The 18,761-nt window shown below is 45.1% G+C and overlaps 1 protein-coding gene across 2 annotated transcripts in view; it reads right to left on the bottom strand.

The window, feature by feature from the left end:
* LOC137544476 (bcl-2-like protein 12) overlaps window positions 1-18,761 on the bottom strand; it is an 85,803-nt gene that overhangs the window by 14,478 nt on the left and 52,564 nt on the right. The window contains exon 1 of one of the 2 annotated variants that reach the window (XM_068265561.1): window positions 3,885-4,047. The exons of the other annotated variant lie outside the window; for it this stretch is intronic. Within the exon in view, the coding sequence (XP_068121662.1) occupies window positions 3,885-4,000 (116 nt within the window). The 5' untranslated portion in view covers window positions 4,001-4,047. Of the gene's footprint in view, window positions 1-3,884; window positions 4,048-18,761 lie in introns of those variants that run through there. 2 annotated transcript variants of the gene reach the window in all.

An 18,761-nucleotide genomic window follows, 5' to 3' on the forward strand; every position in this document is an offset into this window, starting at 1 on the left:
ATTCGGTACCTCTGCATATCTGTCTACCTGTTGCCAGACCCTGCCTGTACCGGTTACCGAATCAGTCTTCTGTCTCTGTACCTCATCTGCTCGTGTGTTGCCGACCTGGCCTGCCCGACTATCCTAGCTGTCACTCTCCCTGAAGTGCTCAGTCTATTAGTATTAGCAGTGACACCATTCCATCAGGTGTCAGCTGCAACCAGGACTCCCGCTCCTCAGAGAGTCCGGCCTGTTAACAGCCAGTGGCCCCTTCCTCTGGCTGCAGTACAGTTCACCATCTAATACTGTTATCCCTGGTTATCAGGTCCTCACTATCAAGGGATAGTTTCTGCACTGCCCAGGGCCACCTGCCCCTCAGGTGGCTCTTGGCCGAGTCTTAGATCTCCCGCTCCTCGGGAGACAGCCTCCAGTTCATCAGATACATTCACTCATTAGGTGTCCAGAGGTTAGTCATACTTGTATTATTGGTGATTCTGCAATTATCATCCATAATCGAGTATACATCTGTATTGTTGATGATTCTGCAGATCATCAACAATCAGATTCTCTCTGTGTGCTGACACCAATCGTTACACTAGGGGTTCAAAACGCCAGAAGCCAATGCTAAACGCTTTTCTGCTTGGTAGCAGAAATGCGTTTAGCATGGGTTAGACAAGGCAATGCCAGCGGTCCCGCAGTGAAAAAAGTTAAAAAGTTAAGTGAAAGAAATATATTAAGTGGTGAGCCATGGTAAAATCCCTTCTTTCAGTTCTCTGTGACCCTGCTACTATAGCAAGAAGGTGAATGACATTTCCCCTTCAGTAATCCAGACATCCGTTATAAACCTTTGTCATTTCAAAGCTCAATTAAAAAGCTTAAAGTGGATCGGAGGTGAACTTTTACTCATTGCATAATTGTGTTCCTTTCCTATTGTTTATAGGGCATTCCTCAAGCCAAATACTTTTTTGTTTTTGTTTTAATACTCCAATTCCCACCCTAAACACTAAATAAACCAAGCCCACAGGTTTTCATAGAGCCTTGGCAGTAGCAAGGGCTCATGGGAGCTCAGTCTGGGCAGGATGAGAAGGAGGTGTTACTAGCCATTGATTTCAGAGGCAGAGGGGAGGAGGGAGGAGGGGGGATTAGGTTTTTTTCCACAGGCTGAGTGCTCAAGATACAGATAAGCCTGCCTCTGTGTAATGTTTACAAACAACATGGCTGCTGCCATTGTATCACAGGAAGAAATATGCTTATTCTATTAAAGCTGTTTGCAACTAGATTTGCTGTGTAAACTATCTAAACTTTAGATAAGGTATATAGACAAGTTACTTGTTATAGTTCGTTTTTCATCTCAGATCCGCTTTAAACCTGGATACTACGTAAATTTCCAATATACTGTAAACGTTTCTCAGGTTATTCTAACACTTTTTGCTTGCAGTGTGCTGAAAAATTATTATATAGATGAGGTTAAAGTACCCCTGAGCAGAGAGGGAAGTGGAGGCTGCTATATTTACTTCCTTTTAAACAATGCAGATTTCCTGGCTATAATGATCATCTGCTGCTTAAAGAGAACCCGAGGTGGTATTTAATTATGTTACTGGGGCACAGAGGCTGGTTGTGCACACTAACACCAGCCTCTGTTGCCCCATGGTGTGCCTCCATGTCCCCCCTGCGCGCCGCTATACCCCCCGCAGTGCTGGCGACACGCAGCGCGTCGCCAGCACAATGTTTACCGAAGCGCTGTCTGTCAGCGCCGTTACCCCGCATCCTCCGCATCGCTGCTACCCGCCCGCGTCACTTCCCTCCTATCAGCGGGAGGGAAGGGACACGGGCGGATAGCGCCGATACAGAGAAGGCGGGGGAGCGGCGCTGACAGACAGCGCTTAGGTAAACATTGTGCTGGCGACCCGCTGCGTGTCGCCAGCACTGCAGGGGGTATAGCGGCGCGCAGGGGGGACATGGAGGCACACCATGGGGCAACAGAGGCTGGTGTTAGTGTGCACAACCAGCCTCTGTGCCCCACTAACATAATGAAATCCCACCTCGGGTTCTCTTTAAGCCTCATATACAGGCTTGACTAAAATCAGCTGAGGCAGCCTATGATGACTGCCTCAGCCGATAATCAGGTGTGTGTACAGAGGCTTGCAACCCTGGAGCGATCCACCCAGCGGATCAAATCACCTCCAGCGATGGCCAATACTGTGAACACCGCTCCACCGCCCACTGCGTAACGTCACACATGCATCAATCTATCTTCCCTCCATCCCCCCCAGCATAGCAACGCAGCATGTTAGCTGTAAAGCTGATTTATGTCTATGCAGCCCAGTGATGTTGCCCAAGGGGATCGGGTTCCGATCCCCGACATCTGCTAAAGGTGTGTACGCCCTTAAGTCAGACTGCATTCGTTGCATGCTTGTTTAAGGCGTGTGATTCAGACACTACTGTAGATCAGCAGGACAGACAGGCAATTTCCATTGTTTAAAATGAAATAAATATTGTAGCCTCCACATCTCTCTCAGTTCAGGGGTGCTTTACAATCATTAAAAAATCAGATCAGACAAAATAACTGAGAAGAAAAGTTTTGTGCATCAGGCCATTGTATTTAGGCAGGTATCATACTTGTAGAGTTCGGCAGCATTTTGCAGCAATGCAAATTCCCATGTAATGCTTTTCTATGGGGCCGCTGCGTTTCTAGGAGGCATCTGCAATTCTGCATAGCGTTGAAAAAAATATACAACCTGCACTACTTTTCCACACAATGAATTCTTCATTAGCATGCGTTAAAACGCGCACAACATGCACATATTGGAAAAACACTTTGAGGGGAATGGCCTGGGATTCCAGCAGACACAAGTTGTGATCACTGCCTCAGTCATACCTGCAGTGAGCACTCAGTGGTTATAGAGTGTGAGAATGCAACTGTGTATGGATCCGTGGGAATACTGTATAAATCATGAGTATACACGGTGTATGAGCACGCCGTCACTGGGGTGTACAACACTCATTTTAGTGGAAAGGAAATGCAAGGTATCTAGTTAAAGGGAACCTAAAGCAAGGCTTCCATATCTATTTCCTTTGAAACAATACCAGTTGCCTGGCTATCCTGCTGATCTATTTGGCTGAAATAGTGTCTGAATCACACACCTGAAACAAGCATGCAGCTAATCTGGTCAGACTTCAGTCAGAGCATCTGATCTGCATGCTTGTTCAGGGTCTATGGCTAATTGTATTAGGGCTGGTGCACACCAAGAGTGTTTCTGAGCACTTTTAAAAACGCTAGCGCTTTGAAAAGCGCTTGGCTAATGTATTTGAATGGGATGGATCAAACCAGACCGATGTGATTTTTTGTTCCATCACTTCAAAAAGCGCTGAGCGTTTGCAATTACACTAGCAGTTTTTGGTGTGCACTGAGCCTTATACTGGATACACACCATGCGTTTCCGTGTTCGATGCGTCCGTCGATACGCATCGATTCGATTATTTCCGACATGTTCGATTCAAGCTTCGATGGATCGTTAGGTCGATTTGCCATACTTTACATGGCAATCAACCTAAAAATCATCGAAATGCGTTTGGAAATGCTCAGAAATAATTGAATTGACGCGTATCGACGGACGCATTTGACGCGAAAACGCATGGTGTGTATTCAGCATTAGAGGCAGAGGATCAGAAAGACAGCCAAGCAATATGCATTGTTTAAAAGGAAACAAACAAGGCAAGCTATATATCCCTCTCTCTTTAGGTTCCCTTTAAGTCATGGTGACACAAAAGCAACATTTCTCAATGCACAGAAAAAGAGAGGAAGTAACCTTAGAGAGGGACATGCAAAAAGACAACAAGCTGACTATACAATACAATAACAATAAAAGGCTTAGATGCCTTTATTTTTCCTTCATTCACTTTACCTTTCTGTTTCCATAAGGACTTTCAGTATGTCACAGGTTTCCATGAGGGCTTTCAGTATGTCACAGGTGCTCTGCGCTTGTCTAGCAGTGTGCCCAACTACTGCAGCTTGTAGCATAAACTCAGGGAGGTGATCTAAAAAACTATTTATAGGCGTCCAATAGAGAGTCAAAGAGCCAACAAGCAACACCCCCTGTGGTTTCCTTCAACACACAGAAAGCACACAGCTCCTCCATTGGTTGCTATTGTGTCCCTGACACAATAGCTCTTTCCAAGGAACTAGTGTAAAGCTAATAAACCTGTTGTACAGCATAGTGATAAGAAGGTAAGCCATTCAGATGTCAGCTCAGCTCAGTCATTTCTGGTAATCATGTCTTTTCTTGCCCACTACATACTGCTGAGGACTTATGGCTAGACACCATATTGTGTCTGTAGCAGACTTGATTTTGATTTCCTTATTACCCATGCATACATGTTCCTCAACAGACAGATTTCAAGTTTAATACTCTGATAATACAACCTTCATTGTTTTGATTTTATTTATGTTTTTCTTTTTTTAAACTTTGAACTGATTACCATTATTAGTAAACAAAAGTTTGCTTTCTTAAAACAGAAAGCATTTGCAATAAATCAGGTTGGAGTTAGCTCCGAGATGTCTCCCAATGCATCACGGCTAAAATTGTCAGTAAAAGTGACATTCTACTGTTGTTGAGATATAAAGATTTCTCTTCTAATCTGCCATACACCTGAATAAACATGATTGATGAGGGGGTGACTTCCAGAAGCCTTCTCGATATGTCTCCAGTTATGTTTCTATTGCATCATATCACCAAAGTATTTTGTTCATCTTCTTGGATTTTCCATTCTTAATAAAGTTGTATTGGGAACTATGCCATTACTTATACAGTGTTTATCTTTCATGCAGCTGTTAGAGAAAGTGTCAGTTACAAGACACAACATCTGTGCACAAACTACAATGCTGTCAGTAGAACGTAAGAGTTTCAAAGATGATATTATCTTTTCTGGAGCTATTTGCTCATTTACATATGATTTATTACCGAGGTAAATTCACTAAGTCGTTTGTTCTCATTTTACAACCTGCGGTGCTAAAATAAAGACTATTCTTAACCACTTGAGGACCCAGCCTTTACCCCCCCCTTAAGGACCAGCGCTGTTTGTTGGGATCTGTGCTGGGTGGGCTCTGCAGCCCCCAGCACAGATCAGCGGGCACGCAGAGCGATCAGATCGCCCCCCTTTTTTCCCCCCTATGGGGATGATGTGCAGGGGGGGTCTGATCGCATGTTGCGGGGGGGGGGGGCACCTCAAAGCCATCTGTCCTGTGCAACCAGTGACAGGACGTCCCCTGTCACATGGCGGCGATCCCCGGCTGCTGATTGGCCGGGGATCGCCGATCTGCCTTACGGCGCTGCTGCGCAGCAGCACCGTAGAATGTAAACAAAGGAGACATGTGTCTCCTACGTTTACATTTAGTCTGCGAGCCGCGATCAGCGGCTCGCAGGCTATTCACGGAGACCCGCTCCATGATCTGACAGGAAACAGCCGCTCGCGCGAGCGGCCTTTCATGATTAATTAGGGAGGCACCTGGCGACGCAGAACTGCGTCGCTGGTCCTCCAGCTACCACTTTGCCGCCGCACGGTATGAGTGTTCGGTTGGCAAGTGGTTAAATATACAGTTGAAATTCATAAATTACAGACAAAATTCATAAAATAAAGCATGAATGTCAAATCACTAATGCTCTGTTATGTGGTAATAAAGTCACATAGAATAGTTATGTGGAAATGAAACCTTTTGAGCATTTTTTGTACATTCTTAACCTGTAGCCGACCGCGTCACACCGACGGGCGTGGCCGCGGCGGCAGCCCCAGCACCGCCTAACGCCGATCAGCGTAAAGTCCTGGGGCTCTGTTTTCCAGAAGATCGCGCACAGGATGCACGCGCATCTCCTGCTTGGTGGCTGAAGCCTATGACAGCTGATCACGGGGATTGGTTTTTGGGGCAATACATTAGTTAAAAAACCACACACTTTTTCATTAAAAAATACCCACAAATAAACAAACAAACAAATAAATAAACATCTAGGGGGCGATCAGACCCCACCAACAGAGAGCTCTGTTGGTGGGTAAAAGAGGGGGGGGATCACTTGTGTGCTGTGTCGTGTGGCCCTGCAGCTTGGCCTTAAAGCTGCAGTGGACAATTTCTCAAAAACTGGCCTGGTCTTTAGGGGGGTTCAATACTGCAGTCCTCAAGAGGTTAAAAGGCTACAGAGAAGGTGGAAGAGAAGGGGAAGGGAATGTCTACTTTCTACAGGAATATTTCCACCAAGGAGAGCTCTGAAAGATTCTAGCGATGTTGAACCAATTACTAAATTACAGTTACCCTGATCCCTGCAAGTGACAGTCCCTGTAGGGGCTGGGTGGTTCACACTGCAAGATTTTTTTTTAAGCACTTGTGATTTTATGTATCTAAAGGGCCATAGCACATCACTGCTTTGCTGATTGAATTTCAGCAACAAAGCTCAGCATGCGATATGCAGCAACATCAGAAAGTGCATAAACAGCAGTGGATGAAAAAAAACTTGTAGCTGCCATAGTAGCGAAAACTTGAAAGCTTTTTTTTTGCAAGCTCTTCTTTCTATAGGACTGATTTACTTCTACAATACCCATATGACTGCTGCTTTCCTTCCCAAACTGAGTCAACCCAACTCCACCCCCCATTCAGGGGCATCATCCTTATATCAGGATACTCAGGGGTGCCTCTTCACAGTGCAATCCAATGTAGTATTCTAGTTAAAGTTTTGTACAATCCTTCAATTTCAAGTTTCCCAGATGTATTATTATGCAGTAAAAGCTAGGTGGTAGGACCAGTTTATACTGTAATGATTACATTAAGGCCTTTTTGGTTGAGCTGTGTGCATTGGAAAAGAGGCCTTAGAAGCCTCAGGTACAGTGGCTTGCAAAAGTATTCGGCCCCCTTGAAGTTTTCCATTACTGCCACAAACATGAATCAATTTCATTGGAATTCCACGTGATAGACCAATACAAAGTGGTGTACACGTGAGAAGTGGAACGAAAATCATACATGATTCCAAACATTTTTTACAAATCAATAACTGCAAAGTGGGGTTTGCGTAATTATTTAGCCCTCTGAGTCAATACTTTGTAGAACCACCTTTTGCTGCAATTACAGCTGCCAGTCTTTAATGTCTCTATCAGCTTTGCACATCTAGAGACTGAAATCCTTGCCCATTCTTTTTGCAAAATAGCTCCAACTCAGTCAGATTCAATGGACAGCGTTTGTGAACAGCAGTTTTCAGATCTTGCCACAAATTCTCGATTGGATTTAGATCTGGACTTTGACTGGGCCATTCTAACACATGGATATGTTTTGTTTTAAACCATTCCATTGATCCCTGGCTTTATGTTTAGGGTCGTTGTTCTGCTGGAAGGTGAACCTCCACCCCAGTCTCAAGTCTTTTGCAGACTCCAAGAGGTTTTCTTCCAAGTTTGCCCTGTATTTGGCTCCATACATCTTCCCATCAACTCTGACCAGCTACCCTGTCCCTGCTGAAGAAAAGCACCCCTAGAGCATGATGCTGCCACCACCATATTTGACAGTGGGGATGGTGTGTTCTGAGTGATGTGCAGTGTTAGTTTACTGCCACACATAGCGTTCTGCATTTTGGCCAAAAAGTTCCATTTTGGTCTCATTTGACCAGAGCACCTTCTTCCACATGTTTGCTGTGTCCCCCAAACTGCAAACAGGATTTCCTATGCTTTTCTGTTCACAATTTCTTTTGTCTTGCCACTCTTCCATAAAGGCCAACTTTGTGCAGTGCATGACTAATAGTTGTCCTATGGACAGATTCCCCCACCTGAGCTGTAAATCTCTGCAGCTCATCCAGAGTCACCATGGGCCTCTTGACTGCATTTCTGATCAGTGCTCTCCTTGTTCGGCCTGTAAGTTTAGGGGCACAGCCTTGTCTTGGTAGGTTTACAGTTGTGCCATATTCCTTCCATTTCTGAATGATCACTTGAACAGTGCTCCGTGGGATGTTCAAAGCTTTGGAAATCTTTTTGTAGCCTAAGCCTGCTTTACATTTCTCAATAACTTTATCCCTGACCTGTCTGGTGTGTTCTTTGGACTTCATGGTGTTGTTGCTCCCAATATTCTCTTAGGGCTGGAACCCACAGGAGCGCTTTTGGCAGCGTTTTGGCAGCACTGCGATACGCTAGCAGTTTGCCAAAACGCTGGGCTAATGTTAATGGATGGGGCAACTTCCACAGGAGCATTTGCGTTTCCCAGAAACGCAAACGCAGGACCTGCAGCATTTTGGGAGCGTTAGCGCTTCAATGTAAAGTATTGAAACGCTAGCAGAAACGCTCAGCAAAACCTAAACTGAGCGGTTTTGCTAGCGTTTTGCGGTTCAGCACACTGTAACAAAATGAAAAATAATTCACAGGACCAATCAGGATAAAAACGCAAAACGCAAAACGCTAGGCACCCGCTGGGGAAAAAAATACAATGTTGCAAAACACGACCAAAAACACGCATGAATCCGCTTGAAAACCGCTCAGACAAAACGCTAGCGGTTGCGTTTTGCGTTTGCGGTTTTCAGTGGGTTCCAGGCCTTAGACAACCTCTGAGGCCGTCATAGAGCAGCTGTATTTGTACTGACATTAGATTACACACAGGTGCACTCTATTTAGTCATTAGCACTCATCAGGCAATGTCTATGGGCACCTGACTGCACTCAGACCAAAGGGGCTGAATAATTATGCACACACCCCACTTTGCAGTTATTGATTTGTAAAAAATGTTTGGAATCATGTATGATTTTCGTTCCACTTCTCACGTGTACACCACTTTGTATTGGTCTTTCATGTGGAATTCCAATAAAATTGATTCAGGTTTGTGGCAGTAATGTGACAAAATGTGGAAAACTGAAAATGTGGGGCTGAATACTTTTGCAAGCCACTGTATATATAAAACTGTTATTACATCTCATCTCTGGAATACTTTAACTGGGGCTTCCTCCAGCGACCTCCCCTCCCCCCCAAGAGCCTACAAGGTCCCCCTACATCTCCTTTTCTTCTCTTCCTTGTTCCTGCTGGTGGCTACAGTAATCCGTAAGATTCTCCTTCAACCAAATATACTGTAATCATTATTGTGATGATTGATTTTGTAGACTGTGAAGTGATTGTATTACTCTGTAAAAATGTCAAACCAGTGCATACTACATTGCATACCTAATCTATCCAAACAGTGATCAGTTATAAAAATCATCATAATATCAATCAAATATAAGATCCTGAGAAACATTGCATAATGCCAATGTAGTGGACTCTGCATAGCTTTTTAATGAATATTCAATTTCAAATTTGGTCGAATCATTGATCGGGAATGCTTGTGTCAGTACCAATTTGTATTTGATTCGGTAATAATTATCGAATCAGATGGTCAATCGACCGCCAAATCGATGGATGTATGGCCACCTTTAGCTAACACAGTTCAATCAATTTTCAAATCCCCAGCTCTCCTAATATTTCAAACAATCCCTATTTTATTGTTAATGTGAGAAGACTTTACTGTAAAAAACAAAGGCAATTGTTTGAACTGGTTGTGTGGATGCTAGTGGTCATAGTGGAACTAAGATTTTATTCAAAGACATGCCATCCTCTCTTATGACTGGTTGTAGGAATCTTCAATAAAGCCTCTCTTTTGAATGTTCCAAGTGTACATTCAAATGTAAAGTTCTGAAGGAATGCATGTTTCTTTCACAATGTCTTGTCTCAGGAAAATAATACCTGTCAGTTCTCAAGAAAGGTGCAGTAGTTTACAAAACATCCCTTTTTGTTTGGCCCTAGGAACTTATGTGAGTCATGCTGTGTGTGAGTGTCTGCAAATTATTGTGTTGTCCAGCTTTGTCAAGAAAACTACTTTCCATATCCTGGATTTTGGCAAATGTAAGCTGTTATTTTCTTAATATAATAACACACGTCCTTAGTTTGGTTAAAGGGGAACAAAACTGGTTCAAAGTCAGTTTTTTGGTTCACCGTAGACAGAATAAAGTGTGTGCAATGATATAAGCAAAGTGGATTTATATAAAAATACATATCATTATGTATTTATACAGTGTTAATATTATATCTGCAACTATCAAGGCTGGATATGCCTACAGGCGCCTGACTCTCCTCCTGACTCTCCTCCCCTAGTGCCTCCCTCTTTCCTTATGTAGAGTGTTGATCAGAGCATAAATGAGAACTCGCAGCATTCCACTGACGAGATCTTGCTTCAGTTGGGGGCACCACTAGCTACTTAAAGTGTACCTGAACTCAGAACATACTCTCTGCACTAACACCCCTATGCGGCCATATGTCCGCATAGGGGTGCCTATGCGGACATATGGCCGCTAGGGGTGCTATTTTGGCTGGGAACGCGTAGTATCAGCCGCGTTCCCCAGCCTGACGGGTCCTGACGGCGAAACCGGAAGTGGCCGCCAGCGGGACCCGGAGCATCAGAGCGACTCGTCGTGGGCACCGATCAGCTGCAGGGGGCTGAGGTAAGCCCCAGGTGAGTAAAACTAATTTTTTTTTTCTCACTTAAGGTTCACTTTAAGGGGGCTTTGCTATTAACCGCTAAAGTCGGCGGATTTTTACTGTAATGTAAAATGCAGAAAATCTGGACCTGCCGTATTTTCTGCATTTTACATTACAGTAAAAATCCGCCAACTTTAGCGGTTAATAGCAAAGCTCCGGTAAGTCCTAAAAACACCAAGTTTCTGGGTTTATTAAACTGAATCTTGTGAACAAGATGCAAAAAAAAAGTTTTCAAAAAGACCTTATAGTTTTGAGAAAATCGATGTTAAAGTCGGGGAAATTTCCGCGATTTCTGGCGGAAATTCCGCATCGGAATGCGGAAATTGGTAGCGGAAAGCGGAATCGGTGATTGGCAATGGCGGACTGCGGATTTACCGCGGAATCGGAAATTGGCATTTCCGACCATCCCTAATAAACTTTAAACAAAAAACATTTCTTTGTTACAACTGATACAAATCCTAAAATAAATCTGCTTTGTTTCTGCTTCCTGATTCATGGAAGCAGGCATATTGTTAACAGCCTGTGCTTTCAAATGAGCTTATCTGCCATTTTTGCCATTGGCAGTCATCTGACACAGGAGAGAGATCAGATTACAACTTGATTAGACACAAATGAGGGGGAATTAGACAGGCTAAATTCTCTGAATACATACAGGGTGCATTTCTCTATGTTTTCTTTTTGTCCTGTGCAAGAGTCAGGTCCACTTTAATACTGAGGGAACCTTTGGCTACCTAATACTAAGGGGCACCTGTAGCTACCTATGACGGGCAAGGGAAGTAAGGGAGAAGTGACAGCTAGGCCAGCCAGTACACTTGCAGTGCAGTTTGGTGGGGGTATGTAGGTTAATGGAGGGAGAGGTCTAGGGAGCCAGAACATCTGTGCCTATAGGCTCCTGTGATTTAAATCCGGGCCTGGCAACTATACAGAAAATGCAGAACAATTTGTTGCTAACTGTCCCTCAGAATGTTAAAGGGATGGTGCTGGCTTTAAAGAGAATCTGTATTGTTAAAATCGCACAAAAGTAAACATACCAATGCGTTAGGGAACATCTCCTATTACCCTCTGTCACAATTTCGCCGCTCCTCGCCGCATTAAAAGTGGTTAAAAACAGTTTTAAAAAGTTTGTTTATAAACAAACAAAATGGCCACCAAAACAGGAAGTAGGTTGATGTACAGTATGTCCACACATAGAAAATACATCCATACACAAGCAGGCTGTATACACCCTTCCTTTTGAATCTCAAGAGATCATTTGTGTGTTTCTTTCCCCCTGCAGCTATCTTCCACTGAAGTGTCAGGCTGTTTCTTCCTGCAGAGTGCAGACAGCTCTGCCTGTATGTAATTCCTCACTATGTGAAAGCCCAGCCAGCTCAAAGGAGGATTTATCCAGCTTGTAAAAGATAATAGAGCAGAGAGAAGCTGCTCTAATCCTAAATAATACACAGGCAGTGTGCAGAGAGGGGCCTGGAGGGGGGAGATGCATCACAGAACCACAACACTGAAGAACTTGGCAGCCTTCCAGACACAGGCTGACAAGTCTGACAGGAGAGAGATAAGTTGATTTATTACAGAGATGGTGATAGTAGAACGTGCTGCAGTAAGCCAGAACACCTTAGAATAGCTTTTGGAACTTGTAGGATGATAAAAAACAGGATGCAATTTTTGTTACGGAGTCTCTTTAACGGTGACCATTTATTTGACAAACTTTATTAACATAAATCACAATTTTTTAGCTGACACACAGTATATATATTCATCTACCGTACCATCTTTTTTCCTGCACACTTCTGTGTCCTGATTTCATCTTCTGTATACTTTCTCCTTTAAATCTGCACCTCTTCATGGCATTGTTTCAACTGTTACAGTTATCAGAAGCCAGTAAATGTCAGTTTGAATGGATCAATAGAGATGTTGGGTGATAAATTCAAAAACTGATTTTCTTGCCAGAGGCTTATATGCATGTTACAACAAAGCAATGTCACAAAGCTCACTACTGTACAAATACTTCCGTGTGTTGTCTAAACATCAAAGGGAAGGAAAATAAGGAGGTGAGGGAAAAGGGAGGGGGAGAAAAAGGGATGAGGGAAGGAGGAAAAGGAAGTGAATGAAAAAGAAGGGATTGGGGAAAGGAAATTAAGAGGGGAGGAAGGTGGGACAGCATGAGAGAAACAACCTGAGGAAAAACAGAATACATTATAAATAGTAGGGGCAAAGATTTATATAAAACAATCACTTCACCAAAACTTGATGTCCGGAGCATATAACAATTTTCCTGCTTCAAACTGATAGCCTGTCCCTGCTGAAAACCTATCGGTCCCCATGACCGGCCAGTGGGAAGCCCTAGCGGGAAATTCCAATGCACCGTTGACATTTTAGCAGTAGCTGTGAAATGCAGTGAGAACAAATGGGGCCACTGTCTTTTGTAGGCCATGTTTAGAGAAATGTGAACACATGTGCATTGTTTCCCTATGGCCTACGCATATCAGTGGAGCCGTGTGCAGCTGCAGTAGTAGCAGTCAAGCACAGCTGTAGAACTGATAGGTTAGTTAGGGAAGCATGGCAGCATTCAGGTGAGGCATCACAACGTTTAACCCCTACCATTGGTAAATTATGGCCAAAGAGTAATTTGCACCCTAGGCCCATTACATTGTTAACACTGTTACATTAGCATTACAGTAACCGTAACAGGACTTATCAGTACACTAGAGGGCCTGTGTGTTTAGTAGTATGACTTCTCCCCTGCAAAGGCAAAGTATTTACCATACCATATTTATAAACCAGCACATCTACAGTACTAATGTGCAGGTAAGAGCAATACTATTAGAATAACTTCTCCACTGAAAATTCTGCAAAAATATTCATAAAAATGGATTTGTTTTAAGCAAGAAAAAGTGCTGCGGGTTGAGATTGGAGTCAAAAGTGGCAAAAAGACGATGAGGGTTGAAAACTTGAGAGATAATGAGTGTGGATAAGTATTTTTGTTTGGCAGCAGAGAGGGCTCTGTGGGAAAGCTGCTACAGAGGGGACCAGAGGAGAATGGATGAGAGCAGAGCTGCGGCAAGGGACACCTACACTGGTTTGCAAAAGTATTCAGTCCCCTTGAAGTTTTCCACATTTTGTCATATTACTGCCACAAACCTGAATCAATTTAATTGGAATTCCATGTGAAAGACCAATACAAAGTGGTGTACACGTGAGAAGTGGAATGAAAATCATACATGATTCCAAACATTTTTATTTACAAATAAATAACTGCAAAGTGGGGTGTGCGTAATTATTCAGCCCCCTTTGGTCTGAGTGCAGTCAGTTGCCCATAGATATTGCTTAAGGATTGCTAATGACTAAATAGAGTGCACCTGTGTGTAATCCCCCCCCCCCCCAGCATACATTACCTGCTCCGCCGGCGCGAGTCCCCTGGTAAACCGCTGTATTCTCCGCCTGGTCCCGGCATCTTCTCCGCATCGGCTCCCGGCTGGCATAACTTTCTGTCACTCCAGTGACAGCGGAAGTTCAAATAGAGCGTCCTCTATTTGTACTTCCGCTGTCACTGCAGTGACACAGGAAGTTATGCCGGATGCCAGGATGCGGAAGTTGATGCGGAGAAGATGCCGGGACCAGGCAGAGAAGACAGCGGTGGACCAGGGGACTCGCGCCGGCGGAGCAGGTAATGTATTACCGCTGTATTGCGTCGGGTCATCGGGCATTCGAACGCCGCTATCGACGCACTCCCGACCCGCCGGCGACTGAGAAGAATCTTCCGCACGGATGGATCGATGGGAGTCGACGGGAACGATGGATTTCGGACGGAAATCCATCGTTCTGTCAGCGGTGTGCGCGGCGATTTCACGGCCGTTTCGATCACTGTGATCGAAACGGACGTATTTCGGCGGGAAAATCATTAGGTGTATGGGCCCCTTAAGAGAATATTGAGAGCAACAACACCATGAAGTCCAAAGAACACACCAGACAGGTCAGGGATAAAGTTAGTGAGAAGTTTAAAGCAGGCTTAGGGTACAAAAAGATGGAAGAGTGGCAAGAAGAAAGCCATTGTTAACAGAAAAGCATAAGAAGTCCCGTTTGCAGTTTGCAGTTTACAGGGAAGCTGGTCAGAGTTGATGGGAAGATGGATGGAGCCAAATACAGGGCAATCTTGGAAGAAAACCTCTTGGAGTTTGCAAAAGACTTGAGACTGGGGCGGAGGTTTACCTTCCAGCAGGACAACAAACCTAAACATAAAGCCAGGGCAACAATGGAATGGTTTAAAACAAAACATATCCATGTGTTAGAATGGCCCAGTCAAATCCAGATCTAAATCCAATCGAGAATCTGTGGCAAGATCTGAAAACTGCTGTTCACAAACGCTGTCCATCTAATCTGACTGAGCTGGAGCTGATTTGCAAAGAAGAATGGGCAAGGATTTCAGTCTCTAGATGCGCAAAGCTGGTAGAGACATACCCTAAAAGACTGGCAGCTGTAATTGCAGCAAAAAGTGGTTCTACAAAGTATTGACTCAGGGGGCTGAATAATTACGCACACCCCACTTTGCAGTAATTTTTTTTTAAATGTTTGGAATCATTTATGATTTTCGTTCCACTTCTCACGTGTACACCACTTTGTATTGGTCTTTCACATGGAATTAGTAAATCTGTTGTTTTTTTTTTCCTTTAACCAGGATTTAGTCCAGGACAGAATCAAGTTACTACACAGGACCACGAAAAGGTATGGATAATGTGCTAGTTGCAATTGTTGAATAGGGATGGTAAATTAGATGCAAATAATTCTGAATTTCTGCAGAATTATGCAATTTTTTGATGCAAGTTTGTGAAGCTTCAAAATGGACTAGTCAAATACTGGCACTTATTTACAACATTTGGATAATCCTGCATCACTTTGAAGCTATTTGCATCTCATTGACTATCCCTATTACCTATACAAAACATGCATCCAAGGATTGTAATTGCTATCCTGGGTCAAGTACAGCAGTATCACTAGCTGAAAAAGAAGTTATTTATGATAATCCACATTAAAGTGAGCAACTGTGCTTTCCCATGGTGCATCACTCCTTAATATGCAAATCATCTCTTTATGTCCCTGAAAGCAATGTCGCATTCATTATGTATAATGTATATAGGCTCGTGTATAGTGAGCCTATAGCTAATAAGTAATTGTGACCCAGAGCCACTAGGAAAGTATAAAGGATCATAGGGTACTTCAGAGTAATCCAATTGAGTGTCAGGGTTTTTTCCTTTGCATTCTCTTCCCTGCATTTTTACCTATTGCCAAGTATGTAATAATGCCGCCTTCTTCTTTTTTTTTTCCTTCAAATTATTTATATACTGTGTGTACATGTATGGGTGTATGTATGAATGTGTGTGTATCTATATGTCAGAATCAGAATCTTTATTATCGCCAAGCACGACTGGGTCGTGCCTGGAATTGGTCTTGGCACGTACAGGGTACTGATACAGGATATAGGTACAGATACAGGACAAGTCAAGCAGTCAGAAAGGAACAGAACATTATACCAGATGCAAAGAAAGACAATGTAGCATAAGTTATAACACAAAGAAACACCCAAAAAACGCCCAAAAGAGTCAGCTTGAGCTAGGGCGCGTCTATCCACCTGCAGAGTGCCTCAGTGCAAACATGGTGTGGTGGTGTGGGGATGGGCAGTAACGTGGAGAGAGTTCAGAAGGTTGACAGCCGAGGGAAAGAAACTGTTTTTATGCCTTGAGGTCTTGGTGAAGATGGACCGGAACCGGAGCCTCCGGCTCGAGGGTAGCTGACTAAAGAAGCGGTGGCCTGGGTGTGAGGGGTCGCTGGTGATCTTTAACCACTTCCCGACCGCCTAACGCACAGAGGCGGCCGGGAAGTGGAGCCCTTAAGGACCGGCTCACCCACAGAGGCGGCGGTCCATTTAAGGGCATGGGCGGAGCGATCGCGTCATCCGTGACGCGATCCTCCGCCGGCACCTGTCACCGCTCGCTCGCCGCAACATCCCGCCGGCTATACGGAAGCGCCGGCGGGATGTTAACCCCGCGATCGCCGCATACAAAGTGTATAATACACTTTGTAATGTTTACAAAGTGTATTATACAGGCTGCCTCCTGCCCTGGTGGTCCCAGTGTCCGAGGGACCACCAGGGCAGGCTGCAGCCACCCTAGTCTGCACCCAAGCACACTGATTTCTCCCCCCCCTGCCCCAGATCGCCCACAGCACCCATCAGACCCCCCCCCTGCCCACCCCCCAGACCCCTGTTTGCACCCAATCACCCCCCTAATCACCCATCAATCACTCCCTGTCACTATCTGTCAACGCTATTTTTTTTTTATCCCCCCCTGCTCCCTGCCCCCTCCTGATCACCCCCCACCCCTCAGATTCTCCCCAGACCCCCCCCCCTGTTTACTGTATGCATCTATCCCCCTGATCACCTGTCAATCACCTGTCAATCACCCGTCAATCACCCGTCAATCACCCCCTGTCACTGCCACCCATCAATCAGCCCCTAACCTGCCCCTTGCGGGCAATCTGATCACCCCCCCCCCCACACCAATAGATCGCCCACAGATCCGACATCAGATCACCTCCCAAATCCATTGTTTACATCTATTCTCTCCTCTAAACACCCACTAATTACCCATCAATCACCCATCAATCACCCCCTATCACCACCTGTCACTTTTACCTATCAGATCAGACCCTAATCTGCCCCTTGCGGGCACCCAATCACCCGCCCACACGCTCAGATTGCCCTCTGACCCCCCCTTATCAATTCACCAGTGCATTAATTACATCTGTTCTTCCCTGTAATAACCCACTGATCACCTGTCAATCACCTGCCAATCACCTATAACCCATCAATCACCCCCTGTCACCCCCTGTCACTGCCACCCATCAATCAGCCCCTAACCTGCCCCTTGCGGGCAATCTGATCACCCACCCACACCATTAGATCGCCCGCAAACCCGCCGTCAGATTACCTCCCAAATGTATCGTTTACATCTGTTATCTTCTCTAAACACCCACTAATTACCCATCAATCACCCATCAATCACCCCCTATCACCACCTGTCACTGTTACCTATCAGATCAGACCTTAATCTGCCCCTTGCGGGCACCCAATCACCCGCCCACACGCTCAGATTGCCCTCAGACCCCCCCCCCCCCCCTTATCAATTCGCCAGTGCATTAATTACATCTGTCCTTCCCTGTAATAACCCACTGATCACCTGTCAATCACCTGCCAATCACCTATCACCCATCAATCACCCCCTGTCACTGCCACCCAACAATCAGCCCCTAACCTGCCCCTTGCGGGCAATCTGATCACCCACCCACACCAATAGATCGCCCGCAGATCCGACATCAGATCACCACCCAAGCGCAGCGTTTACATCTATTCTCTCCTCTAAACACCCACTAATTACCCATCAATCACCCATCAATCACTCCCTATCACCACCTGTCACTGTTACCTATCAGATCAGACCCTAATCTGCCCCTTGCGGGCACCCAATCACCCGCCTACACGCTCAGATTGCCCTCAGACCCCCCCTTATCAATTCGCCAGTGCAATATTTACATCTGTCCTTCCCTGTAATAACCCACTGATCACCTGTCAATCACCTGCCAATCACCTATCACCCATCAATCACCCCCTGTCACTGCCACCCAACAATCAGCCCCTAACCTGCCCCTTGCGGGCAAACTGATCACCCACCCACACCAATAGATCGCCCGCAGATCCGACATCAGATCACCACCCAAGCGCAGTGTTTCCATCTATTCTCTCCTCTAAACACCCACTAATTACCCATCAATCACCCCCTATCACCACCTGTCACTGTTACCCATCAGATCAGACCCTAATCTGCCCCTTGCGGGCACCCAATCGCCCGCCTACACGCTCAGATTGCCCTCAGACCCCCCCTTATCAATTCGCCAGTGCAATATTTACATCTGTTCTCCCCTGTAATAACCCACTGATTACCTGTCAATCACCCATCAATCACCCCCTGTCACTGCCACCCATCAATCACCCCCTGTCACTGCCACCCATCAATCACCCGCTGTCACTGCCACCCATCAATCAGCCCCTAACCTGCCCCTTGCGGGTAAACTGATCACCCACCCACACCAATAGATCGCCCGCAGATCCGACATCAGATCACCACCCAAGCGCAGTGTTTCCATCTATTCTCTACCCTAAACACCCACTAATTACCCATCAATCACCCCCTGTCACTGCTACCTATCAGATT

The sequence above is a fragment of the Hyperolius riggenbachi genome, chromosome 2, assembly GCF_040937935.1.
Source record: "Hyperolius riggenbachi isolate aHypRig1 chromosome 2, aHypRig1.pri, whole genome shotgun sequence".
Taxonomy (NCBI): domain Eukaryota; kingdom Metazoa; phylum Chordata; class Amphibia; order Anura; family Hyperoliidae; genus Hyperolius; species Hyperolius riggenbachi.